This window comes from Dermochelys coriacea, chromosome 27, assembly GCF_009764565.3.
Source record: "Dermochelys coriacea isolate rDerCor1 chromosome 27, rDerCor1.pri.v4, whole genome shotgun sequence".
Classification (NCBI taxonomy): Eukaryota; Metazoa; Chordata; order Testudines; family Dermochelyidae; genus Dermochelys; species Dermochelys coriacea.
This window is the reverse complement of record NC_050094.1, coordinates 8,424,336-8,438,191: the sequence shown is the minus strand read 5'-3', so window position 1 is coordinate 8,438,191 and position 13,856 is coordinate 8,424,336. Positions and strand designations below refer to the sequence as shown.

General features: G+C 56.5%; 1 protein-coding gene across 9 annotated transcripts in view; it reads right to left on the bottom strand.

Annotated features, from left to right (window-relative positions):
* HDAC5 (histone deacetylase 5) overlaps positions 1 to 13,856 on the bottom strand; it is a 104,630-nt gene that overhangs the window by 63,963 nt on the left and 26,811 nt on the right. For 5 of the 9 annotated variants that reach the window (XM_038385167.2, XM_038385169.2, XM_038385177.2 and 2 more), the window contains exon 1: positions 1,191 to 1,356. The exons of 1 other annotated variant lie outside the window; for it this stretch is intronic. In XM_038385167.2, coding sequence (XP_038241095.1) covers positions 1,191 to 1,341 — 151 coding nt within the window. In that variant the 5' untranslated portion in view covers positions 1,342 to 1,356. Of the gene's footprint in view, positions 1 to 1,190; positions 1,357 to 13,856 lie in introns of those variants that run through there. 3 more of the 9 variants (XM_038385176.2, XM_038385171.2, XM_043503491.1) reach the window with 1 other exon arrangement.

Below are 13,856 nucleotides of genomic sequence, written 5' to 3'. Positions count from 1 at the left end.
CAACGCCGGACAACGAGGCGCGCGCGTGAAGGGATGGGAGCCGTGCCCCGCTGAACGCCTCAAGCCCTGGGCACGTCGTCCCTCAGCGCAAGGTCGCGTGTCGCTCCCATCAACAAACACAACTTCAAGAGACCCAACCCCTCCACGGACACGGCACGGGAAACCGGGCTGCCACCTCTCCAGGCAAAAGGTTGTTTAGTGACCCATTCTGCAGCTACCAACTGTGCCAGCTTGGAGCCAAAACCTCGGCAGTGGGCACTGGTGCGGGCTGCCACCCACCACGGTCTCTATTCAGAGCCAGCTGTGTCCTGAGGACCCAATCCAAAGCCCACTGCAGCTACTGGTGGGAGGGGGGGAGGGGGTCTTGCCATACACTCCCCCCAGGTTTGGATCCGGCTCTGAGGGACAGCAGGGGCTGAATCTGAATCTGTTGCAGGGGCAACAGAGACAGCTGCTCAATTGTAAGTCAGGGTGGAACCCAGTGGAGCTACATCCATTTACAGCAGCTGAGGATCTGGCCCAGGCTGACACCGCGGCTGGCTGGCTCAGGGACGTGGCAGGAGCTGGAATATCATGGGGCCGCCATCAAAATCAACCCATGAGCTGAGTACTTCTGACAGGGAAAGGAAAAGGTTGCTTGGCAGAAACACCTGCTGGCAGGCAAGTCCGTCCCATATTCCCAGGCTTTCATTCAGCTTCCGAGCACCTTAACCCCGGAGCGAAGACTCAAAGGATCCAAAGAAAAGCCACATGGCATTATGAAACCCTGACCATCTGCCTGGCTCCGCGAAGGGTAAACCCAACCCTGAGCAACTCTTGCATGGCGGGGCTCAGCGTACATGGCAGGATCGTGCCCTAGGACTAGAATTCCCAAGAGAGCTCAGCACCCAGAATCAGGGCCAGATTTCCGAAAGGGCGAGTGGGGCAGAGCACCCTTTGGAAAACCTGCCTCAGAGCACCAGCGCTGAGCCCTCGAAAACCTGTCCCCTGGGCAATTTTATGAACCCGGCTCCGTGTTTGCAACCCTGTGGGCCCAATCCTACAAGCTGCACAGTGCCCTGCACCGATGGAGCAGCCCCGTGGCAGGGTCAGCCCCCCACCAATGCCAGAGGCACCTCCTGCTCCGTTCTAGAAGCTCAGGGCAATCAACAGCATTGACAGGGCCCTATTAACGATCGCGCTGCACTCACCTGCCACGGGAAGGCCATGGATCTGAGTCCGCGAAAGGAGCTCCAGCGACTGCTCGCGTCCGGGTACCCCATCTGAAGAAAAACACGATTCGCTCTCGTAAATAGTCTGCAACATTGCGGGCAGCCCCAGCGCCCTGGGCATTAGCAGCATGCCAGGAACAACTCAGACACCAGCTACTACAGGGCCCGGCAAGGCAATCCACACTGGCTTCCTTCCCTGTCCCACCTTCGCCTTAAAATCCAGTGCAGGGCAAGGGAGCTTTCCTTTGCAACAGGAGGGGGGGTCCGTTGTGCCGAATCTCAGCTGAAAACCATCAGACATCCCCCCCTCCCTCCACCCACAAAGAGCAAAAGGCGGAGGTCTCCTAGGAAAAGTTAAAGCATCCAAGTCAGCGAGCAGCGTTCGACAGCAACCCCAAAAAGCTTCGTCTGCTGGGCCAAAAAAATAATATTCAAATCTTGCAAAAAATAATAATAATAATAATAGTCACTGTTTATGCCAACTGCAGACAGCAGAGGCCAGGCGTGGGAAGGGCCCGCTGTTCCGGAAGGGGGTCCAGCCGCTAGTCTAGAGAAGAAGGAGGGTTTCACTTCTCAGGCGCTGTCTGATTCACGCCGGGAGGCAGCTCCCAGCCCGGGAGGAACAGCACGGATCAGGCATTTGTACAGGAACGGAGACAGACCGAGCTGGCTCCCAGCGTCACCAAAACATGACTGAGCTAAGATGTCCTGCGAAGCAGAAGGGGCTGGGCTTGCCCGTGAAGCCCTTTGCTAATTGCGCCACCGACAATTCCCTTTATCTGATTTATTTTTTTCTCTCCCATCCTTTCCACCAAGTGAGACAGCAGCTGCCCAGGGTGACCTGAAATAGAACTGGAGGGGAGGAGCCGGCTATAAATAACCCAACGCTCAGGGAACTGGGATTGTTCGAAGGGGCCTGCCTAGCAGATGAAGCTTTTACCAAAGGGGTCAGTGGAATTGCTTCCCTGGGGGTGGGAGGGGGGAACGAGGGCTGAGAGCCCTGCCAAACAGAGCCAGGAGAGAGACAGACTGGATTTTGGGGAGGGGGGGGGGAGAAACACGAGAGGGGGAAGGGAGGAAAAAGTTAATTTCTACAGTATTCTTTGCCCCTAGTCTGAAATTGACTAGATCAGCGGAAGGTCTACGGGGGATGGCTTCGAAATAGCCTTTGCATTTGCTACCTCCAGACCCCAACACTCAACTGGGACCACCACCTTCCTGTCCTATCCCCCTCTTCCCCCCCAGACAACCCTGACCTGCCCTCCTGCCCTCAAACCCCAACCTTCAACCCTGACCCCCCCCCCCCAACCCCAGACTGGAGGAAATTAATCCAATCTTTAAAAAAACTTCAAAACAAAACCCTCCCCCAAGTTTTGAGCCCCAAAAGGGAGAAGGGCCAGAGACCCCACAAAACGCACTAGGGGCTTTGCTCTTGATTTGATGTGGAAGGTGCTCAGATACCCCGGTGAGGGGCAGCGAGACAGACCCAACAGCCAGACAGCACACATTAGCAATAGCAAACAGGACTGGCTAACTAACCCTAATACGGCTGCACTCATGGGCAGTGGGTATCGTAGGCATGGGAAAGCTCTGCCTTCCCAAACAGCCTGATGTCCCCCTGCCCAGGCTCCACCCCAGACCCCAACCTGCCTGTGCTTCCCTTTGTGCCAGAGGCTGGGGCAGGCAGGCTAGGGGCCCTGGTGTGCCCCCAGAGCTGCGCCATGCCACCCGTCCTCCCAGCGCTCCGGCCGTGCCTCCTGCCTGTCCATCTGCCCAGCGCTGGGGTTGGGGGCACTCTGACTGTGCCATCGGCCCACACATCCAGCGCTGGGACTGGCAGCTTGGCCAGGGGATGCCTTGGGGGGGGGGGCGCGGCTGGCCTGGGTTTGGGCTGGGCAACGCAGCCCAGCGCTCTGGGGCTGGGGGGACTGAGGCCGCACTGCCCCAGCTCTCCAGGGCCACGGGAGTCTGGATCACTGGGCAGGGGCCAGCGGCCACAGTGGAGGCGGGGCTCGGGTGGAAGGGGCATGGCTAGGGGGACTAGCCTCCCCCAGCCTGGGGTTCACCCCCCCTCCCATGGCTGCACTTAATTTATTTTTCTGCCTGGGCAGGTCAGTCACCCAAAGAGCGCCAGGGATAGCTAGGGCAGGGCTGAGGACCCAGGCCCCGGAGTTGCGGGGGGGTTGATGGGTCTAGGTCGTTTGTTCTAAGCGATCATCTGATGGAACGAAAGCGACCCTGGACAACGGGCAGGGAACCTCCGGTCCTAGCTGGGTCTCCAGGCAGGCACCCATGGCCAATGGCTGCTACTGAAAATTTAGGAACCCGGCATCCCCCCCGACCCCCCAGGACGCAGGGGATAACAGGGGGTTTGCCACAGGAAGGAAGGTCCCCCTAGGGAAAGGCGGCTTTGCGTTCACGCCTCGCTCAGCAGACCAAGCCCCTCCTGGCTTCATTCAACCCATGGCCATGCCCTTTGCCAGCCAGCGGACCCAGCCGCACAGAGCCTAGAGACGCACCTGGCACAAGGATGCACCTGGGAGACGGAGGTTGCCCCAGGCCGTGAGGGACGGAGCTGCTGAGCGTGAGAGTTCAGGAGCTAGCTTGGCCCTCAGTAGGGGCAAATCTGGGGCGCCAGAACACCACCCACCCTGCGTGGGACTCAAAGCGCCGGCCGCTCCTCCCCCATTTAGTCACAGGGAGCACCCAGCAATCTGCCCCATGGCTTAGCCAGCGCCCCCCGTGTCCTGCCTACACCCACCCAACAGCCTAGGAGACTTCACCCCCAGCACAGCCTCTCCCAGAGCCCTGGGCCAGGTCTCCCACCTCTTGGAGCCCATGTATTGCTGCAGCAGGAACAGCTCAGGGCCTGGTAACGGGCAGAAGTCCCCAGCTGGCAGAGCTCAATCAGGGCCCCCCCCGGCCCTTCTTGACTCGCTGTCCTGGCAGGTGGGGTCTGACAGCGAGTTGTTTCTTCTTCCTCTGTTGCTGGGACTGGGGAGGGGCCGGGGCCAAGCCTGCACGGGACGCCCCAAATGCAGCTCCCCCCAGACTCCACCTCGATGCGGTCTCTTCCCTTTTTTGTTTTGTTTTGCATGGAAGGCCAGCCCGGCTCAGTAACTCAAGCCACCGCATGAGGCTTGCGGAGGCTCCCTCCAAGAGGCCCTAATTGCCCTGGACGGTAATCCGCATCATTGCTGCCAGAAATAAAACCCCAGGTTTTGCCGGGAAGGGAAAATCTCTGCGTTGAGTTAGGGGCCCCGGTAAGAGCAAGCCGGGAAAGCAAGCGTGTGGCTCCGGCGGTGGCTCCCACTAGGCCACAGGCCCCGCCGGCAACCTGCCAGGCTGATCTGAGAAGCTGCCACCTATCGGGCTGCACCTTGCCACCCCGTGGACAGAACCCAAAGGGGCAGGATGGGAAAGAAAGTTCCACCCCTTGGTCCTCAGAACGCCTGAGCCACAGGGCCAAAACTATTCACCGGGGTCAAAAAATGCTCCTCCCTCTCCCCCAGTCTGAGGAGCCCCCGCAAAGCACCCCCGGGGGCGGGGCGGGGGGGGGAAGCGTTGGGGGCTGGGCTCTAGCAACACCTCTTCTCCAGGGGGGAGCTAGTGGCCCGCAGCCTCCGGGCAATAGGGTGAGGGGCCAATTCTCTGCTGGAGCAAATTTGCATCGCTCCGTTGATTCTTGTGGAGCAGCACGTGTTTACACCAGCACTGAATCTGACCTCCTTGGGGCTGGTTGGCGGGACGGACTGGCCGTAGGGGTTGCGATGCTGTACCGGGCCAAACGCACCATGAATTAAGCGGTGAGCACGGATCCCGGTAGGGCAAACGCTGGAATCCCCGTGGCACTTCCTGCGGCACGTTCCCCTAGCATGTTCCTGTGAAACCCGCTGGGGACTGGGCCAAGGTTCAGGGGAAGACGCGAGGACTTGGTGCCTCTCTCCTCTAGGTCACTGCTCCGACTCCAAGCCGAAGTTGGGAGGGACCGAAAGTCGTTACCGCGCGCTGGCCGATGACATGTGTGAAATTAACCGAGGCTCTTAGAGGACAGGCATCGTGAAAACCAAAGACACCCCATGCCCTTGCCCCTCATTAGCCAATGCCTGTATGGGACAGGGAGACTTCACTCCCTCTTCCCATACGTTGGGGTCCCCTCCAGGACCGAGGGTAGATACACTGGCAGGGGAAGCTTGGTGCACCGCTGCCCCCAATGCGCCCGTCCTGGGGGACGCCGCACGCCACGCCCGGCGGGCGGTCAGCACGGTGCACTGAGTACCGCAAAGCCAACTTCAAAGCGTCACTTAGGTCGTGTTTGTACAGCACCCAGCACCAAGGGAGCCTGGCTCCATGACTGGGGTTCCTAGATGCCCTGGGTAACACAAGTAAAAAATACTACTGCAGCCCCAGCACCCTTCTAGCAAAGCCCTGGGCGAAAATCGAGGTTGCCTACATCCATACAGACAACCCACCACCGTCAATACCCTCTGATCATTCCCATCCCCCACCCCCTGCCCCCCATCCCGTGTTTACTGCCCCAGGCAACTGCCCAGGCTATAGATCCAGCCTGTGGCAAAGGTGCCCATGGAAACAGACCCAGGGATCACCTTTCAGGGCCCCATACCCCGCGTGCTCTCAGGCTTGCTCAGGCTCTACGTTCTGGGATGGTGTTTAAATTTCTGACCCGGCGCAGCAAAGGGGACGCTGGTTTATTTATCAGTGTGTTAATCCGACCCCTAGACTTTTAATAGCAGAGTTATTTATGGGCCATTCCCCCTCCCCCCTCGGTGCACTTTTGGAGTTGACGTCAGACGAGCTATTCCTGCGGCTGCAAACGGGCAGGAGGCCACAGGATATTTTCCCCCCTCGTCGCGGTTGACCCCACGGATCACGTCAAGGTCCAGCATTGCAACACAAGCGGCAGGCAGGGCGCTCGGGATCAGCCCCCTCCCGCCCCACCAGCTCTGGGGGAAAGGGGACGCCCTGCCTGCCCCACAGCCACGCTTTCCACCTCAGCGGAGATCATGGTAGGTTTCTATCCTAAACTGCTCTTTGGCAGGGCAGGGCGGCTCCAGGCTAAACACTCAGTGCAGGGAATCTCGGTACAAGGGGCGCCATATGCCGGGCGGGGGGGGGGGGGGGAATAATGCAAATCAGACCCAAACACCGGCCTCCGTGGCAGGCTGCTCTGTTCAGCAGACTGTGGGTAACTGATGCGTGCAGCTCTGGGGCCGGCTGCGTTTCAAGATCTCGGTGGAATTCAATGGAAGCCAGGGGCAGGGTCCACTCATGGCAGCAGCTCAGTTCCCAGGCAGGAGAGAGCTTGGCTCTCACAGTTGCCACATGCTCCGAGCGTCACAGAAAGAGGCCAACATGCCCGGCCGAGCGGCTGCCAAGGAAGCTATGCGGCATCGGGCGGGCTGGCCTTTTAAGGGGTAGCTGCCTCCGGATGACGGGGCTGAGGCCAGGGATCCGGCCATAGCCGGCAGGTCAGCTGGTCCTTGGATAAAAGGCCAAGACGCAGCCCCGCTGGGAGCGAGCCGTGCAGGGAAGGACCCCTAGGAGAGCCTGGGGCAGAGCAAAGCAGCCGATGGACGGGGAAACTCTTGTTGGCTGGAGAAATAAAACTCACCCCTAAATCCTACTGCTGCTGCTGAGGGTGCAATCTGTGGCTCTGACCAGCACGCTGGCCTCACCGCTTTCCACCATTTGGCAGCCTAGGACAGAGCAAGTAAACCCACATCGGCCACCAACTTTGACGTCTCAGGATCAGGCCCGAAGTAACTGATCCGCAGAGCCGATGAGCCGGGTGTCCTCCTGGCCCATGGATTTTAAACGCTACCCATTAGGACTCGGGCACAGCCATGAAGGGGTTAAAACAGCCCCCCGCCCCACTTGCTGCATCCAGACCAGCTGTTACTGGAGGTTCCAAACGCTGGTGACTTGAGGGGTATGAGAGGCCCCGTGATGGTCTCACCCATCCCCACAGCCCTGTATGCTACTTCCCACATACAATCCAGGTCTGCATAACTTTCCCCCCGGCCGGCCACGCCCCATCCTAACCAATTCCTCCAGCATGCCAAATCCCCACAGACCAGCACGTTCACCAGCCAAAACCCACTCGCACACAATGCACTTTTCACCTGTGGAACTCATCGCCACTGGACACCCCTGCAGCCGACCACTGAGCACGATGGCAAAAGGGATTCAAGAGGCGTATGCGGGAGGACAGGAATAGCTAGAGTCATCACCATCCATGCCAAAATAATCTGGCAAGTTTGGGAAGGAGCTGCACACACTCCCACTTCTTGCCCCAAGGCGTAGGGGTCAGGAGGAAAAATTCCCTGCCTCCTGCAAAGTTCTTTCCTCTAAGCAGGTGGCACCGCTGTTGAAGATGGGCTACTGGGCTGGATGAACCACTGATCTGATCGGGTCTGGCAATTCCCATGAGATTAGAAACATAAACCACGCAGAATTGCCACGGGCTATTCCCGCAGTGAAGATCGGAGCACCCAGGTGGGGAGCTCGTAGGTTCCACTAGGATGCCACAAGGCTCTGGCTCTCGCAGCTGGGGGGCTAGAGAGCTCGCCCCATGCCGCTCCTATCTGCGGCAGGGAGAGGCGGCTTTCCAGACAAGTGGGATTTGCCTGTGAGCTATGAAAATACTGTTCTAAAAATACAGTGCGCGTTGAAAGGGGGAAGGGAAGAACCCAAACAGCCCTGGCAGGCAGCAAAAGCCATAGAGGACATCTGTATGCAAAAGGGACCCAGCCCCCCCCAAAATACCCTGGAACTCCCAGCTCCTGGGGGGCTCACTCAGCCTGGCACAGAAATATGGGGCCGTGGGGCTTATTTTATTTTTGGCTCTTTTGTGGTTTTATAAAAAAGCAACCAACGGTCTGAGCCATCAAATCCTGACCCTGATTGGAGTTGTCCCAAACTTCAGAGGGGTTGGGATTGGAGAGCTGGCATTCATAGAGGGGAGTGGGATCCAGGGTTTGGAGGAAGGGGGACTGGGAGTCAGGACTCTTGGGTTCTAATCCCAGGTCTGGGAGGGGAGTGGGGCCTAGCAGTTAGCACGAGGCTCTGGGGTTCCGGATTCCCAAAGGGGAGAGGGATCTAGTGGTTAGAGCGAGGGGGCTGGGAGTCAGGACTCCTGAGTTCAATTTCCAGCTCACGGAGGGGACTGTTGTTTAGTGGTAGAGCAAGGTGTTGGCCTTATGGAGCCCTGAATTCTATTCCCAGACCTAGCGGGGAGGTTGCCTAGCGGTTAGAGCAGAGTGGTTAGAGTCAGGACGCCCGCACTCTCTTCCCTGCTATTCAACCTTGAACAAATCACTTCACCTCACCTCAGTTTCCCCAAAGTGGGGACAATGCTGCTGACTCATTTTGGTGAAGTGCTTTGAGATCTCCATGTCATTGCTGGTTTGGCGATACACGAGGAGACCAGTTAGAACATCAAATGAATGGCAGCATGCAGAAACATCGGACACGGACGTCTCTCATGCACACGCCAGCAGGAAAGCGTGTTTGTTTCTGACACTTTCAGGGAAGCGGGATTCGTAGGTGTCGGTTCCTATTGGTGCGGGCCGAGTCTTTATGTTGCTAGACTAAGCCATCCCAGGCCCCGCTTTGAAGTGCGGATCCCACCAGGCTACGTCCCTGGCAGCCCAGATGTCACTGGAATTCCCACTGGACAAATTACAGGGTGGGTTTGACGACAATCCAGTCATGATGAATATAGAACGGAGGACAACAGCTGGAAAAAGCCCGCAGCTAACAAAACAACACACGTTAGCGGGCGCTGGCTTGGAACCTACAGATCTCAAGAACTACTCGTTGGCGCAGCCAAATCTTCTGCAACATAAATTACGCTGGGACAGATTCTCCTGCATGCTGGGGTGGACTGAAAACTGTTAAAATGACCAGCCCTCACTTTGCTTTGGAAGGGGTTAGCTGGTCCTGCTTGCGGGCTAGGGCCTCCGTAGGGAAGCGGCTGCATGAGCAGAGTCAGTTTGCAGAGAGATTTCAGAGTAGCAGCCGTGTTAGTCTGTATTCGCAAAAAGAAAAGGAGGACTTGTGGCACCTTAGAGACTAACAAATTGATTTGAGCATAAGCTTTCGTGAGCTACAGCTCACTTCTTCGGATGCATTCGGTTTGCAGAGAGCCAACCTGGCCTAAGGTGGGGGGAGCTGGGTCTCCCTGCTTTAGGGAGCAGCCTGCTCTGTCTCCCTCTGATTGGGCTCTTGTGTGTTATCGTTCTGAATTCTAAGAACTTTAAAGTTGTGTTACGTTCTGACAACACCCAGCAGCTTACGGGGGCCAGAAAATTCCCTGCACAGAAGGAGGTAGGGGCGACAAGAGGCCATGTGCTCCCCCGGTCACCTGCAGCTCCCAGTTAGGGGCGCATGCCAGAGGCAGGGCCAGGTCACAGTACAGCGGGGCCAAAAGGGGGCTCATCCCTAGAGCACATCACTCTGGAGATTCTAGGCAGTGACACAGCCACAGGCTGCCCTCGGGGCTGCTCTAATCTACGCCCAGCTGACCCAGAATCCAGGTAGTGCAGAGATGACTTAAAGCGACAGCCTGCTGCTTTACCTCCAAGAGGCTGTCAAATATAAAGGGAAGGGTAAACACCTTTAAAAATCACGCCTGGCCAGAGGAAAAACCCTTTCACCTGTAAGGGGTTAAGAAGCTAGGTTAACCTAGCTGGCACCTGACCAAAATGACCAATGAGGAGACAAGATACTTTCAAAAGCTGGGGGGAGGGAGAAACAAAGCCTCTCTCTCTCCGTCCGTCTGTCCATGTGATGCTTTTGCCAGGGACAGAACAGGAATGGAGTCTCAGAACTTAGTAAGTATCTAGCTAGAGATGCGTTAGATTCTGATTCCTTTAAATAGCTGAGAAAATAAGTTGTGCTGAATGGAATGTAGATTCCTGTTTTTGTGTCTTTTTGTAACTTAAGGTTTTGCCTAGAGGGATTCTCTATGTTTTGAATCCATTTACCATCCTGATTTTACAGAGGTGATTCTTTTTACTTTTTCTTCTATTAAAATTCTTCTTCTAAGAAACAGAATGCTTTTTCATTGTTCTTAAGATCCAAGGGTTTGGGTCTGTGGTCGCCTATACAAATTGGTGAGGATTTTTATCAAACCTTCCTCAGGAAAGGGGGTGTAACACTTGGGAGGATTTTGGTGGGGAAAGACGTTTCCAAACGGACTCTTTCCAAATTATATCCCTGTTAGACGTTTGGTGGTGGCAGCGAAAGTCCAAGGGCAAAAGGTAAAATAGTTTGTACCTTGGGGAAGTTTTAACCTAAGCTGATAAAAGTAAGCTTAGGTGGTTTTCATGTAGGTCCCCACATCTGTACCCTAGAGTTCAGAGTGGGGAAGGAACCTTGACAGAGGCGCTGCACAGAACCGGGGTCCCTTGAAAATGGCAAGGCTGGGAGGCTCAAGGGGATGGGAAGGGAACAAGCAGCCTCTCCCCTCCAGCTCACGGGAAGGAGCACAGCCCAGCGACTGAACGCTGACCCTGGAGCTCCAGAAACCACCCGCGTTCAGTGGGAAGAGCTCAGCATTCGCACCAAGGGCAAAACCAGAATGAATAAATCACCCCGAGAGGGAGGGAGGCTGGCCCGTGCCCACTGCTGCTCTGTAACATGCACCATCCTCCATGGTCCAACACTGCAGCTGCGGCTGTGGCCAGCCTGGAACTCAATGACGAAGCGCATCAAAAGCAAAGAGCACGCTGCCTATCTGCAGGTGAGCTCTGCAGGGAGAAGTGGGGCTAGGCCATAACCAAGGGGAGATGCCTAAGGGTATGGGCATGAATGCCGCTAGCAGGGTACCAATAGCAGGATGCAGAGCACAGCATGAGTCTCCGTGCAAGCTAGAAAGCCCAGCACGACCCCCAGGGTGCGTACCCAGCTCCCTGGCCCACGCGGAGTTGTTTACACAACTATTGTTAGCCACGCTCGCTGGACTCAAGCTAGCTCAGGTAGGGTAGCCCACAGCCACCTTTGCTGTACCCTAAACGCACCACGCCAGTGGCATACCTTGCCGGCACTTCCGGCAGCAAGGCCAAGTAGCGGACGGGCCAGGGGCAAAGACAACTCCTCTGGCTTCAGACCAGGGCCTGCAGAGAGTTTGCCCTGCTGCTGCTCATGCCCCTTCAGGCTCCAGGGCTGCCAGCTTTCAGCCCCCGACACCCGCCCCTTTGTGGTGAGACAGAGACCCTGGCACCTGCCTGCCTGCTTCCAGGGCACTTCTCCCAACAGTTTTTCCTTCCTGGCCTCCCTGTCTGGGGCCTCACTGGATTGTGGCTAAGCCAGGGGCCATCCAGAAGGAATGGGGGGGGAGGTTGTGGGGGGGAGGAGACACCCTCAGACTGGGGGAGGGTCTGTTTTCTGGTGTCTCATCCATTCCTGCATCAGGGCAGAGTTCCTCCAGGCAACTTGCACTGCCTCCTTGAATTGATCCGGCGCCGTCCGGGGCTCGTGGTGCCACAGCCAACGCTGGATCCTTTTGACCCTGTGACCGGGGTCCTGGTTCCATCAGTTGTCCTCCCCCCTGTTTAGCCAATTCCCCATTTGAGGGGGCGGGTCTTCGGCTTTGACAGGCTCCACCCACCACGCAGGGTTTATCAGGCCGGCACCTTCCACCAGCATGGAACACCCACGGAAATATACCAGACAAACAGACAAAAATATACCAGACAGACCAGCCGACCTTGGAGCTGGCTGGCCCTGGGCAGAGTCCCGGGCTGGCTGATCAGATGGCCCCAGCTAAGGATTTAAAAAAAAAAAAAAAAAACAAAAAACAAAAAAAACCACCACATATTAAAATAAAAAGATGTTTTGCAATGTGATCTGGGTGTTGGAGCCGAGCTCAGGAGGGTGCATCTGAACCTCCGGCCTCTGTGCACAACCCTAGAGCAAGATCTTTATCATGCCCCCCCCCCCCGGTTTTTAGATCCACAAATTAGATTACAAAGCTAATTGGCTTAGTATAACTACTGCTTAGCCTAGAGTCTCTCCTCTCCCCCAAAGCTCTGCCACTCACACACACAGCCCCCAGCTGGCTGCTCAAGTCCCATCTGCAGGCAGAGTTTTAGGATTCCTTCACTACGCACACAGGGATGGGGGCCCAATCCTGCCCTTCCACAGCCCACCCCGGGGAGCCAAAGTCTCACGTCAATCCGAGACGCAAAATAAAGATGGCACCTGCCCGAAAGGGCTTCTGCTCTGATGGACGCGCACAGAGCGGACAGGACGCCCTGCGGTTCCCCGGGGGAACCAACCCTACCTCAGCTGCCCCAGTGCCAATCTGGTGAAGGAAGCAGAGCCGCAGTGGTGCCAAACCAGAGCACGGTCCTCCTGGCGTAATTCAAGGCATCACATGCCCATCACCAGACGAGAGTCGTGCCCTCTCCCAGGGCCACAGATCCCAAGGCGCACACAATCTGGTGTTTTTCCTTAAAAGCCCCAGCTCCTGGAGTCCTGTGACTTCATGAGAATCTTGGCTTTCCTTTTAAAAATAAATACATTTCTAGCTCCCGTGATTGTGGAAAAAGGCTGGACAATAAAACACTCTTGAGGGCTCCAAACCCAGGAAGCCAATAGAGAAAAAGAACCAAATGTTTTTTCATTTTTTGAAAAAAAAAAAAAAAAAATCTCCTGGTTTTGAAGCCAATCGTGATTTGTATGGAGTCTGACTCTGAAGCTTTGAAGCCTGACTTTACCCCCTCTCCCTACCTAGGGCCTTGTTCCCCATGGACTTCCTCCAGGTCTGGGGTAGCATCGCCCCAACTGGGGTAAGACCTTGACTATGCACAGACATAGCATCTCAACCAGCCAGGGCAAGTTAAACTTACGGTAGCCAGTTTTAAACCAATATAAGCACCTCCACCAGGGGTCTGCATCACTAGCCCAAGGCATCTCCTGCCCTTGTTCCTTCAGGTCTCCAGAGAATTCCTACCAGCTGGTAATTTGAGCTGCCCCAATCCCAATTCCTCCCATCTCTGTTTTTATCCTCCGTTCCCTTTCTGCTTCCTTCAGCGACTCCTACACGGCCTTTTTTAGTTCTTGTGACTTCTAGCCCCTGTGGATTTCCTCCCGTTCTCATCAGGTGGCATCACTGAGGTGTGCACGGCAGTGGGGAATCAGACTCCAGGGGCAGCTCTGGCTGGTGGATTTCGGATGGGACCGGTACAGCACAGAGCCTGACACAGCTGTAGAGCCAACACCTGGCCCCAGTTTGCCACGGGCACTCCGTGACCCAGCTGCCATTTCCCGTTGCCTCCTCAACAGCAAGAGGGATTAGCCAGCCTCAGAACACTGCCTGGACCGTACGACGGGCACCGCTGCACGAACCCTCCCCGCTCCTAGGACTGCATGCCAAGAAAGCTGGGCCCGGTGAATCAGGGATTCTGTTCAACAAGCCAACACGTTTCAGGCTGCTCAGTGAAAGAAATGGGGACTCCTAACTTGAGCAAGTTAACTCCAGCCACAAAGCTAGTGCAGGCAAGGCAGTGGGTGGTTTGCACATGGTCAGCAGGTTGTGTTCCACATGTGGCTCCCCGCCCCCTGCAGCCTCGAAATCGATCCACTAACTGGTATGACAACACCACACTGTCTTGTCTT